Genomic DNA, 9,547 nt, shown 5'->3' on the forward strand with positions numbered 1-9,547 from the left:
TGCTCGAGGTTTCTGCCTCTTAAAAGGAAGTTTTTCCTTGCCTCTGTCGCCTAGTGCTTGCTCTTGGTGGGAACTGTTGGGCTTCTGTAAATATCATCACAGAGTACGGTCTAGACCTGCTCTTTTATGAAAAGCGCTGTGAGATAACTGTTGTTGTGATTTGGCGCTATATAAATAAAATTGAATTGAATTGAATTGAATATAAACAGCCTTTATTGTAACATGCTAGTTGACTAGTGTCAAGCTAGACTATTGTAGCACATAGCTCATGGTTCGCTGTCCTTCATCTACATTATTTCTTTTGTTAGGAATACATATTTTGTGTTATTAATCGTGTGTTTGTACAATTCGTGCTGTATTATGTGTTAGCTCATGTTTAGTAATAAAATAAAATTTTATTCGTAAAATATAAAACATTGCTACTGGTGGGTAGAAATCGTGTCACTTTTAAGGCATACTTTTGTCAGGATGAGTCAATACTGAATTTTAACAATACTATTAGAAAGTAATGTGTTTTTATTTTATGCTGGTTTATTTAATATGTTGACAACTGAGGATGTGATGTATATAATGGCACAGAGAAATATATGTTAAGGTGTGCATGTAGATGCCCAGTTATAAGCTGCTGTACTGATTTTATTCTATCCAAAGGTGAGAGCAGTTGTCCTCGTCTCCTTCAACCCCATTCACACACAAACACACAAATTGTCATTTTATACTGGCTACATTAGCTAATGTTAGCAAACTTTATATTGTTGTGTAACTGACATCTCTGAATCAGTTTCCCGACTGACTCCTTTCGACGTGTGCTACTGTTACATTACATTTTAGGATTATTAGTATTTCATCTCTTACCAACAACACAGTATGTAACCTCCCCAGCATAGTGCAAGAGGCGGAAGTCTCCTCGTTCCAGTGTTTTCCTAGTCTTTTGGTCTGCAAGCTTGTGTCTGCAGGGGGGATAGAGTAGGTATGATGTTTATGGTTAATCCGATGTGCTAGTCTGGCTGCTGGGTCATGTTCCTTAACCACATGTTGTTAACGTGCATTTTCTGTAATTTAAAAGTGTACAATTTACGTGACAAAATGAGGGTGACCACCAATCGTTTCCTCCATCTTCTCCAGAAAGGTGAGATCTGTGGCCTCTCCGGGACGTAAACATTCCTCGTCCTGTATGTGAGAACACAGATCAATAATTTAGCCAAGTTTTAGTTTTGTGGGTGAGTAGGTTGTTTGTTGTTTTTCTGTAGGACCATCACTCAACCATATCTTTACCAATAAGGAGATGATTCCTTTGTGTTTCTCCTCCACAAGATCACATATTATCTTGTTGTTGAAATATGGCACTGGTTCCCACTGTGCATTAAAAAGCAAAACAAGAAACGTGGTTAAAAATCATTTTTATTGTGAGTTTATTTTTGCAAAGTAGTTGCCCTGTGAACCACAAATGTCAAGAAAACATAAGGAATAATAGAGTTATTACTTCAATCCCTTCCATCTCGTACTCCTCCTGCTCTGACTTGAGGGTCAGCTGGATGAAAAGCTGCTGCAACTTCTCGTTGCAGTAGTTGATGCAAAACTGCTCAAAGCTAAAATAAATTATAGGCACCATCAGAATCTGATTCTTCATTTCACACTTTTTGCTGTTATTGAATCAGCTCATCAGTGCAAGATCTCACCTGTTCACATTGAAAACCTCGAAACCATAGATGTCCAACAGACCAATCACAGTTTTCCTGGAGGAATCCTAAAGATAATTTACACATATGATTTCTGAGAAATTCAGGCTCATGTGTTGGTGTTACTATAAACCAATAAAAATACATTTTAGAAAGAAAACCAGCCAAAATAAATATTTGCCACATGTGCCATTTCCAGAATTGGGTGTTTTCAGACTCTCAACCAATCATGTGGCTGCATTTAGGCTTGCCTAAATGCCTTTAACCCAATTTTCCTTCCCATTTCCTTGAATGAGACAGGTCTGGCTTGGCAGGATTAGAAAGAGAGTACCTTTTTTTCTCACCTTGTTAGCTAAGGATTCATTGATCTTGTTGACCAGCCAGTTGAAAGTGCGACCATAGATGGCTTTGGCAAGTGCATCCCTGGCATATACTGCATGGTCCACAGAGAAGGGACTGAACAGCTTTAACATCAGAATAATGACAGTAATTAAACATGAACACTACAAAGAAGTTAAACATATTTTATATTTTGAATTAAACAAAAGGAGTCAATGCACCTCCTCTGTTTTGGCTTCAATCTTCCTGTGGGTTAAGCCCTGTTGTAGCACCTGAGTAGGAATCCCCAGCAACTGCACAGCAAAAGCAAAGCAAAAGAAGACATGTAACACCAGATCTCTTCCTGTTATCCATCAGAAACTTGCATGGAGACAGAGTTTAAACTATCTGTATTTTGTTAGGGGCTTACCTTTGACACCCAGTGCATTTCCTGGTTGTTGTTGAGAGAGGCGTATCCTCTAACATCTGCTTCAAACTTGATATTGCCCAGATGGAGCACACTAGCAATTATTCCAAACAGGTGCTGCATTACACCCAGAGAGAAATACTTCATGAATCATCTGCAACATTTATCATGCATGGTTTTAGATAAAGTTACAGTTTCGGTGTGTAAAGATTTGACTGTACCTCACCTCAGTATCACTCTCACTGAACTCTATAACAGAGAGGGCTTTGCGCACCGTCTTCCAGTCACTTTTATCATTGATAGAGCTAACTTTGGCACAATCACCCTGGAGGAGACAAAGAATAAAAAGTCTGAGTGAAGAGATGTTGCACAATATGAATGAAGTTTGTGTTTGTTTTTTTTGCTTTTCTACTGACCTGCACCAGGTAACTGTAGTGCTGGCAGTTTCTCTGCAGGCCAAGCCAGCGGAGCAGATTTTCCTCACCTCCCTCCACCAGCTGATAGAAGATGTGGAAGTTTCTTTCTCCATGGTTCTGGTGGACCACACGGGACTTCTCCAACAGGTAACTCAGGATGTGACCACCAACTGCACCTCCCTGAGGGAGAAAGGTAATCCTTAACCCAAAGTCAGCCAACATTGATATGTTATCTTGGCGTTGTAATTTTCCCTGTAATGTAATGAAGGTCTTTCTGTCCACCTGGTGGTCGAACTGGATGTCCATGTATTTCCCAAAGCGGCTTGAGTTGTCATTCTTCAGAGTTTTGGCATTTCCGAAAGCCTGGAAGATATTAAATAAAGACGATAAATGTTTGTCCTCTAAAAATGGTCTCACGAAGCAGAAGCTTTGGCACACATATGCTGACCTCAAGCACTGGATTTGAGAGAAGCAGCCTGTCCCGGACGTTGTTCAGGAGCTTGGTACTTGGACAGCTGACAGCGTAGAATTGCAAGATTTTCTTGGAGGCCTCAGTTTTGCCGGCCCCACTCTCCCCTGAGATCAGGATGAAGTGGTTGTTGAACTCTGACTGCATGGTGCGGAAGACGTTGTCTGCCAGTGCATAACTGAAAGGACAGCAATAGGTCAAAGTCAGCCACCTTTTGAAATGCTCACATGCAGATTTTTAACAGGTAAAACGTTTATCATGTTCACATCTTAGTTTGCTAACTAGCACTAAACACAAAGTACAGCTGAGGCTGATAGGAATAGGAATATCATTCATTTTGCAGGTATTGGTGGCACTAGAAGAAAAGTCAGGGGTTTACTAGAGTCAGTAGGATTCATCCTCTGGGGATCATATATGTCTGTCTGTAAGTTCATGACAACCCAACCAATAGTTGTTGAGCTATCTCAGCCTGAACCAAAGTGATGGGATGACCAAATGATATTGCCAAGCTGCTAGAGCTTGTTGCTCTGTCCACCCTTTATCTTATTGGAGAACTATCTAGCATAGAAAAGTCCCACCTGTAGTTCCCACTATATATCAATACAGAGCATAAATAAATAAAGAATTAAAAATGTCTTACATATGAGGTGGCAGCTCAAAGAAGTTTACACCCATGTAGGTATCCATTTGCTTCTTGCTGTAGATATCTAACTCTTTATATGGGTTGACCGAAACCAAGAGAGTCCCAATGTAGGTCTGCAGAGAAAGACAAGGAAATTCATGTTCTGCAACTCTTGCACATTTGATTATACAAGAGATTGTTTTTCTCAGACATTACATGACATTACAGTAAGCTTCCAGCAATGCGGTGCCCATGCATCACTCTGCTGATAAGTAATTTTGTCCCTCTCATCAAAAGCAATAAGTTTGGTTAATCACTTGTCATGACTTTAGGGACAATGGTGACCTTTAGATTGCTCACTCCACAAATGAAAAGAACAGGAGCTGCTGCTTCAGCAACACAGGATGCCACATTTAGCAGAAGGCAATGCAGCAATAGGACCTTGTTGGGTTGTAGGTCAAGGGCGTGAAGTGTAATTAGAGTAAGAGAAAGAGCCAGGCTATCCAATGCACAGGAAGACTCACGTAAATCAGATTCTCATGGTAGCGTTTCCTCAGGTTGTCCAGGAAGGCACTCTCACTCGTGTAGGCGTCCAGGAGAACAAAATCCTGGATGCCCACGCGATCCCGGGCTGTCAGGGAGGCCTCCATATTCCTCAGGATCTGGTTACACCGCTCCTCCAGGCTCTGTGCCCGAGCAAGAGCACATCAGTGAAGTGACAAGACAACAAGGTACATGACAACAAAACGTACATGATAAATTATTATGCCCTTTATGAAACCATGACACAATTGATTGTTTTCTTTAAGAAAATCTGCAGATATTATTTTATTTTTAGCCTAGTTCCTCATTCCTTCCTTCAAAACCAGGCTTATATGTCCCGCCCTTTTCCTTTGTGTCCTGTTTTCCTCAAAAGTTATCTGTTTTTTGTTTTTTTGCCTAAAGAAGATGTACATTCTCAAAATCATGGACAACCTAGGATATATATTTCCAAGTGAGTGACTCATTTCCTGCCTGTTTGACCTATATCTGTGACTTCCAGTCAGAGCTAATAGTGGCCTTGCCTACATCCTTTATGCTCATGGCAAATCTAAATTCAGCCTCCACTATCTAATCTGATTCTGTGTTCTCTAAAGAGCCATCAATCTTATTCATGGCAAGGACACAAAATACTCCACCACAGTAGAAGCTCCGTGAATACAAAAGTTTCACAGTTTGATCCAACATTAAAGAATAATAACACAGAAAAAATTCAGAAGTAATTGCATTCATTATAATATGTATAAGCACATTTGCTCTGCTACCGAAAAATACACAAATGAAGAAGTGCCAGGTAAAATAATCAGCAACAGCAATGCACTTTAATTACGGTGCTATGACAGAATCACCAAGTATTGTGCTTCAGTAGTTTGGCTCTCATCACTGCCAAGTTGACCTGTCACCAAGTCGGAGTAAATGACACTCACAGATCATTCGCCAGTTCAACAAGCTGCTGCTCTACGGACCCAGCAGACACTTACAGCAAAATGTCACAATAAATCATGTCCCAAAATCCTAATGTAATCATTAAAATGTTCAACAATGTTTTGCAGGGAAAAAGTTAAAAAACTTACTTACCCTGAAGCTCCCTGAAGTGTGTGTGCCTGTGTACCTTTTCTGAACTGAACATCTGGTTTTATTGAAGGAAAAGGACAGTAGTATGACAGGAAGCACTGATAGATTAAAGTCTCGACGTCCTTCAATAGGAAACCATTAATAATGTAGTAACTGCGCAACAAAGGAAGTGAATCTCGTTCTAAATATGTATTTGTGTGTGTATGTGTTCTGTTTTTGTGTTTGTAGATAGATAAGTTAATGTAGATGTTGCCTGGGCACATGCAACATATTCGCGTGACCGTGTTCACTCTTTTTCACAATTTACTGAATGAAACTTTTCATCGTTTCACTATTTCCAATATAATCACAGAGAGTTGGATGGTGGAAGATTGGCAAAGGGCTGCAACGTGTCAGGTCACTCATCAGCAAAAATAAGAACTTGTTGATCTTGCTAATCAAATAAAAAAACTCAACTAAACATCCACAATGATATGTCAACTGTTCTTTGATAGACTGGGTTTTGTTTTTGAAGGTTCTTCATGTCATGAAATGCACAAAAAGTAAACAAAAATAGGTGAAGCTAGGTCTGTCTCACTCTGCCCTCTTGTTTGCACTCTATGTGAGCAGGCTGTTGGCCAAGCACTAAGTGCAGAGCAGAGATTTTCTGCTATTCAAAGGAAATGTTAGCTCTGCTGAACACATAACAGATAGTGAAGAGGGCGGTAAAGAGGATGGACATTAGGAGAAATTAGCAACAAGATAAGAGGCGACTTTCCTTGGCCTCGTTGTCATGTGATATAAAGTGGACAGTGCTGAGGACATTTAAGATTTTAAGACAAAGATGTGAAAATAGATATAAGACACAATTACGTGTATAAGGCAACACACAAAAAATCCTCAATGAACAGCTATCGAATACATCAAAATTTGATGTCAGGCTGCAGCAGAACAGGAAAGTCTATCTGACCCGGAGACCATCACCTGGGAGGGCACTCCATTGTCCCTGTCTATCCAGTATGGTGCAGGATCCTGTTACGCAGCCACAAAGTGGCAGTTAGGCCCCTGAAAGAGATAGCACTCCTCGTGGGCCACTGACTGACACAACACCTCACCCGTGGCAACACACATTTAGGGGGCTCCAGGTGTCTAAGGAAACCTGACCATCACTGGCCTCCCTCACACAAGTCAAGTACAGTACCTCTTCTGTTGCTAATGTTTCATACAAGCATACAGTAACATGCTATGATCTGATTACCATGTTTGGCTACATGTATACATTACTGAATGGTAAACAATTGACTATAACTGTGTTACTTCTGAACAATAAAATATAGTTTGATTTGATTTAAAGCTGCACTTACTTATTTTGTGTCCACACAACAGACACATACTGTCATTTTTAGAAAGTTGTAATTTTACACCTATTAGCAAACATTTGCCTATTTCCTCTTCCATCAGTTCTGAGGGAAATATCTTTCTCTTACCCTCTACCACATGAATGATGTTTTTGCACCTAAATAAAAAATATATTTTCTATATAAGATATTAGTAGATATTATTTTGTAAATCATGGTATGCAGTAGTGGTTTTAAATCACAGAGAAAGGTTTAATATTTTCTCAGAATTTGAAAATATTTTGTGCAGTGTCCCTGTGCAATGTAGGATTTGAATGAGAGTGAAAACTAGCCTGACTGCATAACAACCCCCCACCCTAACTATTGCATGATATCAGTTCGTCCACCTCACATGTCATGATCAGTGTCAAATATATAAATAAATAAAAAATCTGTGAGAGTAGCTCTGAGAGTCAAAAAATATTCTGTTCCCTGAGGGCAACGCTATGCGGGTGAGGGTTAAGCTGCTAAATGGTAGTCGCTACCCATGTCTGTCTGACATTTTGTTGCTCGCTGGTACTGTACAGTGGTTTCTATCAGAGCTTTTTCACTGAAAACAGCTTCTGCAGCAGCTACAAAATGAGGTTGAGAGTGAAGCAAAACAGTGAGCTGAAAGATCCTAAAACACTCCATAGAGCTAAAGGGAAATGCAGAGTTGGATGATTATTCTCTGTGGAATTGTTGAACTATTGATTCCTTTCTCATTACAGATAGTTATATGATTCATTGAGAATATCAAAATGTGGATTAGTGCAGCTTTAAAGCCATTACTTCATGTGTAGAATTTGAACATTTCTGACTGCAGCGCCCACAAGTGGTAGACATCCAGTACCAGAAAAGACCCTGAGGCAGACAGCAATGCACGCCTACAACCCCCATGTCTGGAGTTTGAAAGTTACACTTGAAAAAAATCTGCTAAAAGTGGCTTTAAGTACAATAAAACTCCAACCAACATACACAAGCCATGTTCAAGTAATTACCTGCGTTACTTCCAAAGGCATGTGCATCATGGTTGAATCAGTCTTGTGTGATGAACCTGATAAATCCAAATTACTTTGAGCTTCAGTCTTCAGGCTTACAACTCAGACAGACGCGGCCTGTGATGTAGGTTTTAGTAGCTGATGAGTTCTCCCATAGTGGAGCCTCTTTTTAGGTCAGCTGCTGGGAGCAGGCCCAGTACCACTGCCTGAGAGAGAGAGGCTGAAGAGGAGATGGGGGAGGAAGAGGAGTGTGGCACTGCTGCTTCCTGCTGGGCTGGTGTCCATACATTGTAGGTAATACGGCAGTAATGACCTACCTAGCTCTGGAAGCACTGGGCTGGTTAAACATTCATGAAGCCCAGGCAGCAAATGTTCATTCAGCGCTTCGCCTTAGTGTTGAACAGCTACACTATGTGTTTAAGGAGGAGTGTGTGTGTGTGTGTGTGTGTGTGTGTGTGTGTGTGTGTGTGTGTGTGTGTGTGTGTGCGTGTATGTGTGTGTGTGTGTGTGTGTGTTACTGCAGGTGTGTAATACAAGGATGTAGTAACTCTATCCTCTCAGAGACCCGTCCTCACCCTCCTCCCCACAAAATTACAGCACAGGTATTGGATTACTGATCTTTGATTAGGAAGATGCATTTCAAACTAATTACTAACTGCTCATTAGAGCCACAACGATCACACCATTACAGACTCCACTATTACAGATTCTGTGACAGCAGAATCACAAATTAATTTCAGACCTACAGTAATGTACCACTGTAGTTGTTACGCATCCGTTTGGTGCCATCTCCAACATAGAAAAGCCTTTAAATGAAACTTCAAGTAAAGATTTAAATTTGTATTCAAGGGATAATGCTTCAACATGGAACTGATTTCACCCAGTTATGATCAGTTTTATACTACCTTAAAATCGCATTTTTTGTTTTTAAAATGTGTAGCACTTTCTGCCTTTGAGTGCAATAGCACTTGAGAGCACTAACAGGAAGTGTGTGGAGAGAGAAGAGATGAAGATGGAGCCCCCCAGATCGTCCCTAAATTTTAACATTGCATCTCTTTTTCTTGTGATTCAGCTGACTCATCTGTGACAGGCCTGCAGGCAGCGTAACGGTGCCCTCTCATTCCGTCTGTTTAAAGTTTAACATTGTGCTTCCTGTAAGAATTAACAAAGGCATCTTAGGTTACTGCCTGAAGTAAGAATCGGCCAAAACACATGGTGACACAGGAGAGCATGTTGGAAAATTCCTCATTAACATAATGTAATTCATTATGCAAATACTGTGGGTTTGTTATGTAGGATCTACTCAATCTTTAAAGAAGCCTTCTGCTCCTAATAAGCACCCAGTAGAACATGTACACATGCACACCATGCTCACCAAAGATGAGCTGTGGTGGCCACATCTTAATGTTTTAACGTGCACCCATGGATGCCATCCATCTGTGAACACTTAACAGCTCTGATAACAATGCATATTCTTTTAAGTTTTTTAAAATTTTGATATCTGAGCTATGCTACCAACACAAAAAAAACTTTTGTTATGTAGCATAAACACTTTTTTCATTAAAGAAATTAGCCAAACATCTGAAATGCATTAGTGTCCAATGCTGTATTAACTCCTTAAACTGACTGTGCCTAAATAAATTGCA

At 40.2% G+C, this 9,547-nt stretch overlaps 1 protein-coding gene across 1 annotated transcript in view; it reads right to left on the reverse strand.

Annotated features, from left to right (window-relative positions):
* Positions 1–7,931, reverse strand: part of myo1hb (myosin IHb) — an 11,603-nt gene extending 3,672 nt beyond the window's left edge. The window contains exons 1-15 of the mRNA XM_046067639.1: positions 7,902–7,931; positions 4,456–4,617; positions 3,950–4,065; positions 3,289–3,487; positions 3,123–3,203; positions 2,829–3,020; positions 2,651–2,749; positions 2,428–2,541; positions 2,240–2,311; positions 2,024–2,143; positions 1,680–1,747; positions 1,484–1,589; positions 1,276–1,356; positions 1,079–1,170; positions 856–950 (exon numbers count right to left, since the gene is read on the reverse strand). Of these exons, the coding sequence (XP_045923595.1) occupies positions 856–950; positions 1,079–1,170; positions 1,276–1,356; positions 1,484–1,589; positions 1,680–1,747; positions 2,024–2,143; positions 2,240–2,311; positions 2,428–2,541; positions 2,651–2,749; positions 2,829–3,020; positions 3,123–3,203; positions 3,289–3,487; positions 3,950–4,065; positions 4,456–4,617; positions 7,902–7,931 (1,627 nt within the window). The remainder of the gene's footprint in view (positions 1–855; positions 951–1,078; positions 1,171–1,275; positions 1,357–1,483; positions 1,590–1,679; positions 1,748–2,023; positions 2,144–2,239; positions 2,312–2,427; positions 2,542–2,650; positions 2,750–2,828; positions 3,021–3,122; positions 3,204–3,288; positions 3,488–3,949; positions 4,066–4,455; positions 4,618–7,901) is intronic.
* Positions 7,932–9,547: the final 1,616 nt, after the last annotated feature.

The sequence above is a fragment of the Micropterus dolomieu genome, linkage group LG13 (genome assembly GCF_021292245.1).
Source record: "Micropterus dolomieu isolate WLL.071019.BEF.003 ecotype Adirondacks linkage group LG13, ASM2129224v1, whole genome shotgun sequence".
Taxonomy (NCBI): domain Eukaryota; kingdom Metazoa; phylum Chordata; class Actinopteri; order Centrarchiformes; family Centrarchidae; genus Micropterus; species Micropterus dolomieu.